The sequence below is a fragment of the Amblyomma americanum genome, chromosome 3 (genome assembly GCF_052857255.1).
Source record: "Amblyomma americanum isolate KBUSLIRL-KWMA chromosome 3, ASM5285725v1, whole genome shotgun sequence".
NCBI lineage: Eukaryota > Metazoa > Arthropoda > Arachnida > Ixodida > Ixodidae > Amblyomma > Amblyomma americanum.
Window position 1 is genome coordinate 101,128,281 of NC_135499.1, and position 16,540 is coordinate 101,144,820.

Below are 16,540 nucleotides of genomic sequence, written 5' to 3' on the forward strand. Positions count from 1 at the left end.
TCACAACCTGCCCACCGTGGCAGGTGGCTGTTTGAAACAGCCACCTGTCGAAGCAATGGCGCATTGCTGCACCACTGTGCCAGGAGTGGTATGAGTACCCCACCCCCGGTCAATGTAAATTAGAGAATGATCGTGCCTGCGAAGTTATAGGCATAGAGGACCCCACACTGCTGCAGGGACCCATTAACGTTATCACGTCACACCCTTAGGGCGGAATTAGTGTCACCTCAATTTTTTGAAGAAAAATTATATACTTATGCAATTAAACACGAACACTTAACAGGTACGGACATCCGAATACCACAATTTTATGTTATGCATAGCACATTGCCGCTTTACCAGAAAAGTAAGGTATTATGTTTTGTTACAGTGCGACTGTTAAGTGACCCTAGAAGGAATGCATGAAGAGTAAGTAAAGCCCTTGCGGTTTAAGTGAGGCTATTCCAATATGTAATACCTGTAACTTCCAAGGTGTGACCGCCATGATAGATTTTTGTCTTGGTTAACAGAAAGCGATAATGTAAAGGTGACTCCCCAGTTGGAACGAGAAAACTAAGAGAGGCAGTCAGTATATCCAACCTGCGGTGATGCAGTTTATAAAATAAACAAGCAGTATTAAAAGTAACCTAATAGTAGACGTTGGGCATGTTTAGAGATCACTGTGAGTTTATGAACTACATGTTACTATACGAAGCACCCTTTTTCGAAGAGTTAATATGGAAAGCAGGTGAGTTTAACAGGTGCACACCATACCGCGACACAGAAGTTAAGTGAGACTGAACAAACTCATGTTGGAGATTAAGAAGTATCTCAATGGGAAAGGAATTTCACCATTTAGCGAGCACATGTACTCAGTAAGACTTTGTTAATCACGGACCGCACATGGTGATGAAATTTCAAGTCGCTATCAAAAATTACATAAGAAAATTGTAGCAGTGGCGTAAATTATCGGATAGTTATACTACAATTCGGAATGAAGAGTGGTTTTCCTTTTCTTTTTTTTTTCAGAGTGACAAGGAATAAAAACAATGTTCGATGGGTTAAGCTTAAGGGCATTTTTTGAACGCCAAGAATGCAAATTATGAAGTTGAACAATAAACTTGACTATCAGTGTGCTCAAATCTTTGTCAGATATTAGTAAATTGCGTAAAGTCCAGGATAAACATAGATGAGAGTTGATGGAAAGTAATTAATATAGAGCAAGAATAACAGGAGCCCATGCAAGGATTGAGCCTTCTGAGACACCTAGATTGATAAATTTGATACTGCACCACAAGCTTCCGACTTAAATTTCTTAATTACAAGGGAAAAGCGGCCGCTTTATGTCGGCCTACTGCGAGTTGAAGGGATCATTGCCTTAATCGAGCTACGTTTAGGTAGACCCAAAACAGTCATAATCCGCCTCAATACTGACAGATTGTAGATGAGTCCAAAGAGGTGGACTATACTGACAGCGCCACGAGCCTACAAGGACCATTTAAAAAACTATTTTTTGCTTAGACGATCTGTAATTTGTCTTCACTGTTGAATTTTGAGTAGCCAAATCTCAGATAGAACCGCCTTTCATCAAAAGGACTGGAGCAGTTTTAACATTCTTCCCTTTTTTTTAGGTCGGTCTCATGACAAATGCCTCGTCGCCTCACTTTGCAGGCCCTTCTTCAACCATCGTCACTGCCTGGCTGCCACCACCAAAGGCACACTGTTGCGCGACACCAGCGGGCGTCGAAGGTGGCGCAGTGTCGGCTCCACCTTCGGCCGAGGAGGGCAGGTTGAAGTTGCGGTCACGCAGCATCCCCTTCTTCAAGTCTGCTCTTCCAGATGCGTCTTTCCCGCCCGGCTTCGAAGGAGGTGAATACGCGGCGAATATCTTCTCCAACTCCTCAGCCGAGCTGGAGCCGCCGGAGCCGCCGCCGGTGGCCGCTCGGCGCTGGGGTACCGAGATTTGCATTGAGCAGGGCCTTTGCAGAATCTTGGTCGAGCTCTTGTGGTGGGAAGTCTGGCGCACCACCTCCGAGAAAGATGACTCTGAAGCGGGGCCGTCCCAGCAGTCAGTTTGGATGTACTTGGAGACCATCGTGATGGGCCGTAGGAGGTTGTTCAAGCAGCCGGTATTGCAGCCACCGCCTACCGTCGTTGGCGAAGACGGGTTCTCTCCGTCCGACGGCAATTGGCCGAGGCCGTAGTCTTCAGTGAAAGAGCCCGCGCCGAAGGCCATGTCCAGGAATCCATTGTCATCGTCGTCGGGTTTTGAGCGGACGGGCTCGGTTTCCGATCCGCCCAGGTAGCCCGAGCTGTCCTTGGACGGTGCGGGCTGATTGCGGTCGCTGGAGTCAGTCAGGCTCATGCTGAAGATTGCGAACGGTGCCTCATAAACCTTCAAGACGGAGGTGGCTGTGTTGAACGTGTGCTCTTGCATCGCTGCCTTGCGGTGTTCGAAAGCAGCTGCTGTGCCAGAACTTGCCGGGCGCTGGTCGTGGCCGCATGTGTTGTCCTGGTTTATCTGACTGTTGTTCATCATACCCTGCCTCACTTCATCGGTGACGATACATTGCGGTGGGTGTCCTTCATTCATTGCTTGCTTCCTGACTGGACTGGGATGTTCTTGGTGCGCCAAGTTTGCATCGAGGACTGGAATGTTAGGGTGAATCGCTTCTCTCTCATTCCGACACGCGACTGTGACGTTCGGGTTCATGTTCTCGTGCTTAGAAAAATGGTCGCCCTTCTTTTCTAGATAAGCCCCAATCAAGCCGTTCGGTTGTCCCGCTTCTGCGTCACTCTTTTCCTGCCTGACAGAATGAAGTTCGAGAAGTTCGATGAGATCCCTCAGGACGGCGTCTAGCATGGCCTTTTCCTTTATCAGTTCGGTCTTTTCGATGGCGGCGCTCGCACAGCCGTCAACAGTGGTAGAGGTGACGTACGCGACCACTTTGTCCGCTTCACATCCTGGGTTCGGTTCCGGTGCAGCCTCTTCCTCATCGTTCGGGAACGGCCGGCCGACGCATACGTAGAACGGGTCGCGCAGGATGTTAGTCCGGTTTATAACTACCACGGTGCCACGACCGCCTTCTTGCCTACGCTTACGACTTTTCTTCCCAGAGCGCTTCGGCTTCTTGCCTTTCTTCCGTATCTCAACGCTGCTGTCCATGCTCGCTACGCTGCTCATGGAGTCGCTTCCGCTGATGTCGGGCGTGAGGTCGTCACCGGTCGCCATAGTCTCTAATGCGACCGCGTCCGGAGTGCCGCCGCTCTGTGCCGAAATTGAACTCCTGACTTTACCGCGCCTGGCAGCTGCGTCCTTGGACGCTCGATGCGGCTTCGTCGCCGACGTGCTGGGCATCTCGCTGTCGTTAGTTTGTATTGCATCTTTGGTCCCGCAGAGAAGCGTCGTCTCCTGCTCGTTTCCGTCCACAGACTTCACAGACGTGCCCTCAGGCGTGCCTTTGTTGTCAGACGACTTCTCGGGCGAATGGCCGTCGTCAGTCTTGTTTTCCTGCTCCATGTTACCACGACCACGCTTTTGAGCATGCGGCGGGCGTCAAACACCAGAGGACTGCTTCTGACTATAGAAAAGGAACCGGTGTACGTTGATGGCATAAGGTCACCTCTTTAGCGTTGGCTGTCGCGGACGCTCTATACATTGTAGAACAAAAAAGAAAAGGCAGATTACACTGTGAAACTGAGCAGCATTGAACAGGAGGTCGCTTTTATTCCTTTTTCGGTTGTGTAACGTTGAAACATCCAGTGCTACTAAACAATCTCAGCTCAAAGCAAAGGTCCTGCTGTAATACTGTTCCTTTGTTTCATCATCGAACCATTAAAGTTTAGGGTAAACCTAACATAACCACCAGCGAATACTTCCGAGCAATTATAAGTGCCTGATGCATAGATGGAGACAATTGCGTCCCCTCCATCAACGCACAAAGAGAAAACCGGCGCACAAAGAATGCTGAGATGCGCTTACCAAGAGTGTAGAATCATTTCGAGCAGAATAAATGTTCCCAGCGAAACGGTAGCAAATCTGCTTACAATTTTGACGTCGTCTTTGTTGCCGTGCAATGTGGTTTTGGTGCGCAGAGCTATAATTGATGTCGATGTCGATCTGGAAAGGAGAAGGATATATTTGGCGGTGTGTATGAAATACTTGGACTCGGCTTTTTTTCCCCTCGCGTCTACCAATGAACAACGAGCTATTCTAGAATGATATGTCATGCAGTATAAGAGCGGGTGGTTTTTACCGCAGCTAAAGTTCCTTCGCATCCATGCTTTCAAGAATGGTTCCATGCCATTTCTCCAAGGTGCTGAAGAAGATGAAGGCATAACGCCTTGTTGTTTCAAAGCTGAGATATGCCTAATTTACCGATGGCGCAACAAAAGCATATCACAGACAAGCTGTAGATTGAAGTAGATAGAAGACCTCGCACGCGCCAATAATATTTCGCGGGCAACGACATTTACTATTTAATTTGATAAGTCTGTTTACTTTATTAATCTGTCTACTTTATATTATATTAAAGCAACTACATAAATACATATACATAACAAATAAATATACATAAAACCCGTCACAGGATAATTGGGAGGAGGCATTGTCTAGCTCAAACCTGGAGCACAAGCGACGCCTAGTGGACCGAGCGAGAGCTGCTGCAGCCCTCGTAAAGATCCTGGACTAGGGGCTCCACATATATGCCAGAGAAGACTTCTCAATAGACGTTTTTCATTCATTCATTCATCTCTGAGAATCAGGACGTTGCCGTCCGAGTCTTTGCCAGTCCCTTACCATGGCCTTATGCCATTATTCATTTCAGGACAAAATCTTGGTCTCTCCTGAAGGACCATCTACTAGAATTTCGGCAGCGTGGTATTATCTCTACAGCAATGCTGCGCAGTGCAAAGAACAGGAGGGCGTAAACTATTGTCTATCTCAGCTTGACTGGTCTTTCTCCTTCCGCTTGCCTGATTTTATCGCGAAATTTGTGGCCCTGGTTTTCGCCATCAGAAAGTTAAGTCCTCAACACATCAGTCATTATTGTGACGAATGCCCTTTCAGATCTCCTAATCGGTCTCCTCCACCTGCTGCGGAGGCTCAGTGGCTTTCTCTTTCGGCTGCTGATGCCAAGGTCGCGGGATCGATCCCCGGCCGCAACGGTCTGTGCGATTTGCGATGACAGCGCACATTAAATAAACCTAAATTAATCCGAAGCCCTTCACTATGGCGTCCGTCATAACCCATGGATGCTCATGTCACTTCGGGACGTTAAACCTCACATCCTGATACCAATAGCTAATCGGTCTCCGTCGAATCTTTTGGTCTTGTGTCTTGCCGTAGTCATTATGTCAGAGTTGTGAGGGCACCTGTCTGCAGTGGAACTTCATGAATGAGTCGGTGGACATTCTCACCTCGTGTTGTTTGAGTGAGTCTGTTCTAAATTTCCTTCTGTGCTTTACATAAAGAGCGGGCGACCGCTTCCGGCCGTTTCTATTTGTGAAGCACGCCAAGCCATAATCATTGCTCTTGTCTGGTGATTTCGCGTATTGCGAAGCGAATCAAAATCTTGGAAATCGCTGTCTTTTCGAGAACGATTTGTTCCCTCTCCTAAATGCGTCGTACCAATACCCAAGAAAGAATTTAGAAACCACTCCTCGCAAGTTACTGCGCGCAGAGTTTGGCATTCCAAATTTTTGCCCCCAACGACTTCAATGCTGAAGCTGCACTTTACAAAAATTCCCTTGAAGAAAAACACCTGCTCACCTCGAACCGCGATAACATAAATTAGCAACGTCCTCCCAAGGCCATTCCACATTAGAACTATAACTGATATGCTCAAATGAGATCCTCTGTCCTTTGCATTAAGAAACACCGGCATATAACACTCCAAGCATTCACAGCTCAACGTATTCCCGCACTTTAAACAGAAAGGAGCAAGGGAGTAAGCCGTCCTCTAGAGCACTCCCTTTCATGAAAGATAGTGCACTGGAGGACAGCTTACGCCCATATAAGCGTATTCGCGTTGAAAGTGCAGGCAGATAGCCCCCCAGGTAAATCCTAAGAGACGCCGGAGTTAAGCGTTCGTCTACTCATGCCACTGCATAACATCTATCATAACGATGCCGCCAGCACAGAAGACGTCACTACACTTACAGTAGGACCGAATTAAGGAACGATTAAGGAACGATTACGGACCGAATTAAGGAACGACACCACACACAGGTACTGTCACCTAAAGCCGCAGAGGCACAAGCCATTGTTCAATCCACCATCTGGCAATAGCTCTCCAATGGCTCGTTATCTATGAGCACGAAAAATCAGGACGCAGTGCGAAAGTTCGGCTAACCGTACCCTCATATCAAACATAACTAAGTTGTACCCTGGACTAACCAAAACCGCTAGGGCCTACTGAAACCAAATAAATCTGAATGGACTCTCAACCGGTTTGGTTTGGTTTATTGAGTTTAAGGTCCCAAAGCGAATCAGGCTATGGTGGACGTCGTAGTGGAGGGCGCCGGATAATTTCGACCACCGGTGTCTTTAACGTGCACTGATATCGCACAGTACACGGGCCTCTAGCATTTCGCCTCCATTAAAATGCGACCACCGCGGCCGGAAGCGAACCCGCGTCTTCTGGGTCAGCAGCCGAGCGCCACAACCACTGAGCCACCGTAGCGGCTGGACTGTCAACCGGAAGGAAACTGATATGGTAGTACGTAGCAATTAAATTGGTTGGACTAATTGGATTTATTGGTACAATTCGATTTCTCCTCGTGCCTTTCCGAATTCCAGTTGGACATTCCAACTGGTTCTTAAAATTCTAATCGGTGTCACCTCTCCCTAGGATTTTTCAATTTGGAGAGATGGAAGCAACTTGAATATTGGTCTATCGAATTAGAATTTGCAGAACCAGTTGGATAATGCAATTCAGTTTCAACATTCCGATTGGACATTCCATTCCATTTATGAAATTATAAGTGGTGCCCCACACGAAAAAAAGCTGGCGTTAGCAAGACTTTCCAATTATAGAATTCAAAATTTTGTATTTGCAAGCTCCAACTGAAATGCTTTGAGCATTGCAAGTTTGCCAACTGGAAGGTACCAATTGGATGTCCCAATTGGTTTCAAAAACAAAACTGGATTTTATACGATTGGAAACTCCAAATTAATGGCGCTGATTACCTTGATACAACAGTTAACTAACTGGGCTCTTGTAAAAATGATATTAGGAGCTTAATCTGCAGAGTTGTCTTCATTATTCTTCAGACAAGCGCCATTAGCTCCATGAGGATGGTCCCATGAATAGAATACAGGGTGTATCACCTAAGACTTTACACTATTTTTAAAAATAGGCTTTTTGGGTTAGAAGAGCGCTTTTATCGGCATAGCATTGCTTAACAAATTTGGCTATTTCGACGGGTTTTATCACTTGAGAGGTTGCTTTGCCTGTAAGCTTCTTGAAAGCGCGTGTATTTTGGTGCGGTGTAGCCAAATTTGATGGGCTACAGCGCCGAGGGTACCGCGTTTTCGAAATTCTAAAAACCGATATGAATAGTATTTATACGGGCTACACGCCTCTCAATAATTAAGGACCCTAACAGTTATACTTAAAAAGTTATTCAATATTAGTTAGCCCGCCTGCTAGTTAGCATGTGTCAGCTGTACTCTGATGTACAGCACCGCTGAAAATGCTGTGCGGAAAAAAGAGCTTTTTAACTCAAGAACATTTTTTTACTTGTGTGAGGTCTTGGGTGAAACACCCTCTTATAAGTAGGAGCAGAAGAGCTTTATGTGGATCTAGGTATATTAAGCTTGTGTTGGTATTGTCTGGCTTTAACATTACTTTTGTATATGATGAAGCTGTTTATTCAGCCTCGCTGTCCTAAAACCATGGAATTCTCAATATTTCATTAATGATAATAATTGCTTTTGGGGGAAGGAAATGGCGCAGTACCTGTCTCATATATAGTTGGACCCCTGAACCGTGCCGTAAGGGAAGGGATAAAGGAGGGAGTGAAAGAAGAAAGGAAGAGAGAGATGCCGTAGTGGAAAGATGCGGAATAATTTCGACCACCTGGGGATCTTTAACGTGCACTGACATCGCACAGCACACGGGCGCCTTTTGAGTTTCGCCTCCATCAATACGCGGCCGCCGTGGTCGGGTTCGAACCCGAGTACTCCAGCTCAGTAGACGAGCGCCTTAACCACTGAGCCACCACGGCAGGTGCGAACGTATGCTCCTTCTCGGCTTTAGAGGTGAGCGGTGGGAAGCGAAAGGATGCGGCGCTTCAGGGTGCCTTGGCGGGGACTGATTTTCGCGAACGAGCTCATGCTCCTTTTTCCTCCCCCCCCCCCCCCCCCCAAACGTCGTGATATCTGGGGGCCCATTCGAGAAATACGGGAAGATTGCGGTGGGCAGCTGTATCCCACTAAAAAAAACTTTGGCAATTCCAAATGGAACTAATTGATTTTTGGACACCATCGGAACCAATTGGTTCCCATGGTGTGAGGACAGAAAAGGACATGCCCGGTGAGAAAGAGCCGGAAGGAGGAAAGCAGGATGGCAAGCGGGAGAGAAAAGGGAGAAAACGATAGAGTTGCGTGTCCGCTCTGGAAGGTTGGACAGCGGCCGCCGCAGCTGATCTGGAGGGTACCGTACGCGGCACATGGAGGTCGTGAGTTCAGATCCCACTGGCGGCACGTGGATGATTTTATTCTACTTTCTAACCAATCATCTTTTGTGTAAGATATGATTATACTGCTAAACTTTTGTGGTAAACACCACAGACAACAAAAAGAAGAAAACTCCCCTATGCTCTCCTTGGCTTCAGTGACTTCGGCTCCCTTCATTATGACAGACATATAAGGAAGCCAACAGTTACTTGCAAATGAGGTTTCCCCTTTTATATAAAAATAAAAACCTCATATCCATGTCCAGTATCATCCCCGGAGGACAGAATTAAGTTGGCGAGCGCGGAGCCACGTGGGGCAGCCAGAGATCGCAGCCGTGCCCGAGTGGTTGAGCATCCGCCTCTAATGCAGGAGGTGCGAGGTTCGATCCCCAGTGCCGGCGGGTACCCACCGTTGGTGCAATGGGTACAAGCTCTCCCCTGGCCTGGTGCTCGGCTTATCTCTGTGTGCCCTGTATTTTCGGGTCTTACAGTCGTCTTTACTTTCACTGCTCCCGCCTAGGTCCCCATGTCCAGATTCCTGTTTGCACGAGAAAGTGCTTACGACATGGTTAAGGCGCTCGTCTACTGAGCCGGAGTACTCGGGTTCGAACCTGACCGCACCGGCCGCGTTTCGATGCAAGCGAAACGCAAAAGGCGCCCCTGCAGTGTGCTGTGCGATGTCAGTGCACGTTAAAGATGTGGTGGTGGGGTTTTTTTGGGGAAACGAAATGGCGCAGTATCTGTCTCATATATCGTTGGACACCTGAACCGCGCCGTAAGGGAAGGGATAAAGGATGGAGAGAAAGAAGAAAGGAAGAAAGAGGTGCCGTAATAATAATAATAATAATAATTGGTTTGGGGGAAAAGGAAATGGCGCAGTATCTGTCTCATATATTATTGGGCACCCTAACCGCGCTGTAAGGGAATAAATAAGGGAGGGAATGAAAGAAGAAAGGAAGGGAGAGGTGCCGTAGTGGAGGGCTTCAGAATAATTTCAACCACCTGGGGATCTTTAAGGTGCACTGGCATCGCACAGCACACGGGCGCCTTAGCGTTTTGCCTCCAAAGAAACGGCAAAACGCTAAGGCGCCCGTGTGCTGTGCGATGCCAGTGCACATTAAAGATCCCCACGTGGTCGAAATTATTCCTTAGCCCTCCACTACGGCATTACTTCTACCTTTCTTTCACTCCCGCCTTTATCCCCTCCCTACGGCGCGGTTCTGGTGTACACCGGGTTATGTGAGACAGTTACTGCGTCATTTCCTTTGCTCAAAAACCAATTTTAATTTTTTCAACGTGCGCTCTTTTAGCGCTGATGGGCGCGTACCGCAAAACGTGTACGGCGACGTTGCAAGTTCTTCTCCGCGCATATTCTCTCCGATTGGCGTTTGACGGTCTTTTCGCCAAGTACGCAGTCTTTACGACCTCTACGCAGGGCCAACTTGGTGGTCATACTTATCTTCCTATAAGCCCCGGCGCTATGACCCCTAGAGCGACCGTATATCCGTCCCTCGTCTATTATTTTCCTTTCACTTGCCTCCTTCCTTCTCACTTTCCCTCCCTGCCTTTTCTCAGTCTCATATATTTACATATGACTACTACACCACAGTCCAGCGGGTGCTGCATATGTGGACTTTTCCTAGTACGGTACCCTGCGTTCTGTCGCGCACTTTCGACTGAACACGGCATCCAGTGCTTATTGTGCAGAGTCCATCGTTTTTTGTGAGGCCTGCCGGCATACACAGCGAGTACCCTCTCCCCTTCTACTCCACCTCTGCACGGACTCTCTTTCCTTCTTGCAGACTCTATCCTCTTTAGTCACTTCCCATTTTCGCGTTCGGGAAATTAAGCACCGACCGCGGCAGCTGCGTTTTTATGGAGGAAAAACGCTAAGGCGCCCGTGTGCTGTGCGATGTCAGTGCGCGTTAAAGATCCCCAGGTGGTCGAAATTATTCCGGAGCCCTCCACTGCGGCACCTCCTCTTCCTTTCTTCTTTCACTCCCTCTTTTATTCCTCCCTTACGGCGCGGTTCGGGTGTCCAACGATATATGAGACAGATACTGCGCCATTTCCTTTCCCCAAAAACCAATTATTATTATTATTAAATTAAGCACCTCCTTGCCTCCACCTCCATTCGCCGCTTGGCTTTCCGGCACCACGTTCCTGCTCACGCTGGAGTGTGAGGCAATGAACTTGCCGACCTGGCCGCCTCTTTGGCCTCCACTCGATCGCTGCCTCTTCCGCCCATTCTCGGTTTCTGCCCGATCTGCTCGGACCTGCATGCGCAGCATGGTCCTTCATCTCTGGGCTGCAGTGGGTTCCTTATGTTAAAAAAAATGGTTTTGGGGGAAAGGAAATGGCGAAGCATCTGTCTCACATATCGGCGGACACCTGAACCACGCCTTATGGAAAGGGATAAAGATTGGAGTGAAAGAAGAAAGGATGAAAGAGGTGCCGTAGTGGAGGGCTCCGGAGTAATTTCGACCACCTGGGGATCTTAAACTTGCACTGACATCGCACAGCACACGGGCGCCTTAACATTTAGCATCCATCGAAACGCAGCCGCCGCGGTCGGGTTCGAACCCGAGAACTCCGGATCAGTAGCCGAGCGCGCTAACCACTCAGCCACCGCGGCGGGTTTCCTTATGTTGCATGTGCCGATTTTCCAAGAACCGGGTGCCGATTTTCAAAAGCTGGATACCAGTGTTCGAAAGTTGGATGCTAGTGTTCGAAAGGTGGATACTAATGTTTGAAAGCTGGATACCACTGTTCGAAAGCTGGATGCCGCCAGTGTTCGAAAGCTGGAAAGCCAGCCCGAGACCTTTATAGTGACCGATGTCGCAGAACGAACGCCAGGCCAGCGTTGGCCGCTCGATTCCAGAACTGGCTCGAAAGTCGGGGCATTGTGTCAGAATGGTAGCTCTCTGCCTAGATACCAGTGCTGGACCGCCGGTCATGCCAGTTTTTCCGACGATCGCCCGGTTCGTTCAATGATGTTATGCTACTATAGATATCGCGTCATACTCTTAAAGGGCCACTAAGTACATTACAGGCCACCGAGCGTTCATGCCACATACGAGACCTCAAAAGCGAGCGCATAGTTTACAATGGATTTTTGAACATTCCCGCTTTCGAACCTCGCGACGACCAGCGGTGTCGGGCTTTTGCGCAAAACCTGGCACACGGTGTCGTATCTTGTAAATGACTTCAGTAGCCGGGGGTTATCATTGGTTCACCATGCGAGGCCACTCCGACGCGTCGGAAGCTCTGCCCACCGGGGAATGTACGCGCACGTCTGCAGCCGTAGGAGAGGCCGAGTGGGTGAGGGCGCCGGTGGAGTGCTGACATTTCAGAGTGCAAAAAGTGACCAGAGGAAAAGGCGGGAAGACGCGGAAATTCTTCCAAAAAACGCGTTAATGAATTTATGGCTGGAAATATTTGTGGAGCAGCACCCTTCAACATCCTAAGCATAACACAACTGTATTGGGAGCCCCTTTATGACGTGGCTAGTGTCCATCCAGTTTTAGTGCGTGAGCACAAAGGCCCCCACTCACCTATTTCGCCATCTGTCTGAACCCTGCTTGACCTTGAAAACCGAGCCTCGAACCGAACAGAAGTGCTAGCGCACTTAATTTGCATTTGGCCTAACAACGCTTAATATAAATCGTCCGGAAATTTTTATAACAACAGCTGTTGAGCACCTGTTTCTGGGTTCCGCATTGTGGTAGTCGGCATAGCGGGTGGTCGCGAAAGAATGATTGGTTATCAGGAAATGAAAGGCGCGGTAACTGTCTTACTTCTTGGTGGACACCTCAACCGTGGGAGGAAGGGGTGATGGAGGGAATTAGGAAAGAAAGCGGTGCGGTGCGGTAGTGGAGGGCACCGGAATAATTTTGACCACCTGGGTATATTTTACTGGCATTTTGCAGCACAAGGCCACCTTTTGAGCAGAGGAATTCCCAACGGGAGAATGGTCCTTAACATGAAAGGAGGAGGCTATAGTAAGAGTAAGGTGCAACCCGTGGGTGGTTGCTATGGAAACCACACTAAGGGTAGTTACCCTAGGAGAAGGGCTGTCATGGGAGGGCATCGAAAGGGTGTAGGAAGGTGTAATGGGAGGGTGGTCACCATGGGAACTGTGGAAGGTGGTTACCATGGAACGAGTGTGCTGAGAAGACTATTACCCTAGAAGGAGGGTATGGTGCGAGCATAGGAAACCTCAACCAGAGTGTAGTTACCACTGAAGGTACAGCTAGAGAGTAAGGCGCAAGCGCAAACCCCCACGGGAATTACCCTCGAGGGTAGTTACTGTGGAAGAGGAAGGCATGGCAGACAGCGCAGGACGTGACCAGAGAGTGGTTAACGTGCAAAGGGGAGAGAAGCACTGTCATCTGCAGCAGCTCCTGCCAAATATACACTGGCCGGGGAGAGGGTCATCGGTGGCACTGTGCACCTAGAGCGGTGGACAGGAGAGGAAAGCTAGTTGAAAAGCATGTGGGGAAAACTAAAAAGCACGCTCTAGAATTACACAGATATGAAACCGCTCTCATTTTCTATACCTTAACATATAGTAAAATGTAGTGATGCTTCCCGAAACAAGTTCGACCGGCGGCATGCAAATGATGCAGCCATTTCTTGGCCACATGGGAGTTCTCAGCTGAGATACCACGGCCCCCCAGTGTAGAATTGCACATTGCCCAAAAAACTTGAGAGATTGGCAGAACAAGTGAAACGGCCTACACCTATCACCCGTTCAAAGTTTGAAGCTCTGTTGCATTTTTTCACTCTCCAGTCTCCACAACAGCTGCCTGCCTCAGAAGATCCCAAGGATGCAAGCAGTTCGAATGAAACACACATGCACAGGGTTCACCATATTGTGTTTATTTATTCCAGATATCACACTGAATGGAATAGGCATTGCTTATTTTACACAGCATTCTGCTAATTACAGCTTGCTATGTCCTCACAAAAGGCTATTGGAAGTTAACTATCATTGCTTGCTAGTATTGCTGACTCACTTTTAAGACTGGGCAGGTGGTGCTGTGCACAATCACACATTCGTACAAAACTTTCAATTATCCAACACATCTGCAGAAAAGGGATGCCATAAAAAGAAGGCAACTAGTATTTGCAAATAAATTAAAATGGTTACAAGTGGTCTACCATGGATTCTCTTGGCTGCAAAAATAAACCCTCCCTCTCGTAATAAACCTCAACAGGCCACAGCCAGGCGCAACGGCTGACAAGGGCTACATGGCTGCCAGTTTGTACAAGATGTGTAGTGCGTGCCAAGAAACACTAGCGTCCTTGCCTGCCACTAGCAGTGGGGGCTAGCACATGCAAACTGGGACCCAAGACACCACTGGCAGTGTTACGAAAGGCTGCCCACGAGAAGACCCAACCTCCAGCGAGGAAGCTTTCTTAAATTAATTCTGCTAGCTACAACAGAACGGTTGCTATGCTGGCTGTTAGGTCTTCAGAAGCAGGCTGACGTGGTCAAGCAAAAGGAAACAGCCTGCCACCTTCTCCCACCCAACACAAACAAAAATTTTAAAAATCTGGGTTAGATTTGTGTGACACAGAAGACACAGAGAGCAGAAGAAAGATTGAGAAGAGCCTGCTGTCCTTGAGCAATGAGAAGACTGGTAAAACTGACCTGCCAACACTGCTACTAGTGTGATGGTGAAAGTTGGGAAAATGAAAATGGCCGAATAATTTCGGTTTTCCTTTGTCATTTTCAAAACAAATTCTCTGGACCAGGGGAAACTCGGCACAACATTGGCATACAACAATAACTGCAGTTTCCGATTATGCATGCTAAAACGTAGAATGGAGGAGGTCAGTACAGGGCACGCTGCAATAACATAAGAAAATACATAAAAAGTTGATGCAAATGTTGCACAGTTAATGAAACTCCAGCTTACTCACAGTGCTACACACAACACACAACTGCACGCACACATGCACTCAAGAAATGAAGTACAGGGAAAAACAAAAAGTAGCCCTGCCTGGTTCATAACACCCAGCCAGTGATGGCCTAGAAAAACAATACACCGTCAAACAACATCACTGGCATAAGTGCAACTTGCACATGTCGCAGATGCAGTTGCCAACAACGCGGCCAGCAGCCGCCACCACCACACAATACGTGAAACTTGGTTCCAGTGAAGATTAAAGTTAAAAGCCATAACTACAGCCGTGTTCAATCAGTCAACCTCAACCGAGGCACGGTGTATACCCATGGGACGCACACCACGTATGCACACTTGCGTATAAGGCAAACCCAAGTGGAAGGAAAACGATAACTACCTGCCTGTCACTGGCTTGACCTCAATTCCATGCCTTCCACAAGAACAGTGGACATTCAGAAGGTTAAGAGAGCTACCGAGGTACACTTTTACACGAAAAAAATTACGTACATGGGTACTGAAGCTGTCGCGAATGAGCAGTCCAAGTGACAGTTATCAAGAACAACAAGCGCATCATGAACGATGTCGACAGGCACTGAAATGATGCACATAGGGGAAGGTCTCATCAAAATCTACAGCGTCCAGTGCAGCAAACATGATCTCCAGCTCTGAGTTGTACACCAAATTTGCAAATCAGTTCCGCGGAAACTCCCGCGATCAAAATAACAAACTGCGATCTTTAGCATAAGCACACCTGAACAGTTTTTCTTTGATGAAATTCATGACGCTAAAAAAACAATTTGCGACCGCTTCTGGATTCATCATTTCAATACCTGCATGTGGGTTTCGAGATACTTTGCCCACTCTTCGGAAAACTGAACACTGCCTGAACAGAGGTGCAGTAGCAGATGCCATGAACAAGCTGGCGCAATGGGTCAGCTACTAGTGTTTACAGCAATTCCTAAATGCACTTACGTCGCCTCCGTTTGAGAACGGATTTTCTCTCAGGGTTCCGCAAAGACTAGGCATGGGGAAGGCGATGGGCCCAGTCGGCCCATCCAAGATTGTCGCTCCCGCTCACGCAGACCACCGTTAAAGCGCACTGCTGCTTCTGCGCACAAGTTCCATGATTTGCATGTGTCTTCAATGAAACAAAACAATGATCACAACACAAACAGCGGACGGGGTAAGCAGGGCAACGCGAAAGTAACGACGAAGACCAGCGTAACACGGGGAAAAAACAAAAAGGAAATACTGAAGAACAAGAGAATTAACGCATGAGAGGCAAGTGTAAGGAGGAAATGAAACAACAAAAATGGAAACTGTTCCTCAGTGTCCTCATTGCAACAGATGGTGGCCGAGAGGGGGAGAGACAGAAGGTGGAGGAGCGGTTTCCACTTGCTGGGCTTCCACAGAGGCGGCTCAGCAGCGCATTATTCACTTGTAGCCGACCAGCTTCATGAGGCCCTCAGTGGTGAGGGACTTTGGCCGCTCGATGGGCAGACCAAGGGCGCGGTCCCAGATGAGCGAAGAGAGGACACCGAGGGCACGGGAGACGCCAAACAGCACAGTGTAGTACGACATCTCCTTCATGCCGTAGTACTGCAAACAAAAAGCACGCAGTGAGAACTGGGAAAAGTGAATTACCGGACTTTGCTGCAACCTGGATTATGCAGTCACGCAGAAAACAAGTGGCGATCAAATGGAATGCAACGCTGTTCGACTGGGTGCCAACAGGGTCAGAAATTTCCTTTTGGACCGTGAGCACCAGCAACCATAATCATGAGGGGTGCTAATGAAATCGTAACAAGTGATAGACGTTGCATTGTGCTTATTGGTCTCGAAGTACCAGCCCTCTTCTTGACAAGATCAATGGCCTTTCATCCATCTACTATGCCACTTGATAGGAGCATTTGTAATGCCTTTCACTAAACTTAATTTCCGGCTCCTTTGAACATTTACTGGTTATAGCA

At 48.1% G+C, this 16,540-nt stretch overlaps 2 protein-coding genes across 3 annotated transcripts in view; both read right to left on the minus strand.

Annotated features, from left to right (window-relative positions):
• Positions 1 to 641: 641 nt before the first annotated feature.
• LOC144123176 (uncharacterized) lies at positions 642 to 4,068 on the minus strand. The gene is made up of 2 exons (XM_077656056.1): positions 3,962 to 4,068; positions 642 to 3,630 (listed from the first exon to the last, which is right to left on the minus strand). Exon 2 carries the CDS (start codon positions 3,497 to 3,499, stop codon positions 1,640 to 1,642), a length of 1,860 nt encoding a protein of 619 aa, XP_077512182.1. The 5' UTR covers positions 3,500 to 3,630; positions 3,962 to 4,068; the 3' UTR covers positions 642 to 1,639.
• A 9,448-nt stretch (positions 4,069 to 13,516) lies between these two features.
• Positions 13,517 to 16,540, minus strand: part of kdn (citrate synthase) — a 37,402-nt gene continuing 34,378 nt past the window's right edge. For both annotated transcript variants that reach the window (XM_077657604.1, XM_077657605.1), the window contains exon 9: positions 13,517 to 16,169. In XM_077657604.1, the coding sequence (XP_077513730.1) occupies positions 16,005 to 16,169 (165 nt within the window). In that variant the 3' untranslated portion in view covers positions 13,517 to 16,004. The remainder of the gene's footprint in view (positions 16,170 to 16,540) is intronic.

What these genes read in the sequence shown, in the direction of transcription:
- LOC144123176 (XM_077656056.1), bottom strand. Translation starts at nt 3,499, where the DNA reads ATGGAGCAGGAAAACAAGACTGACGACGGCCATTCGCCCGAGAAGTCG.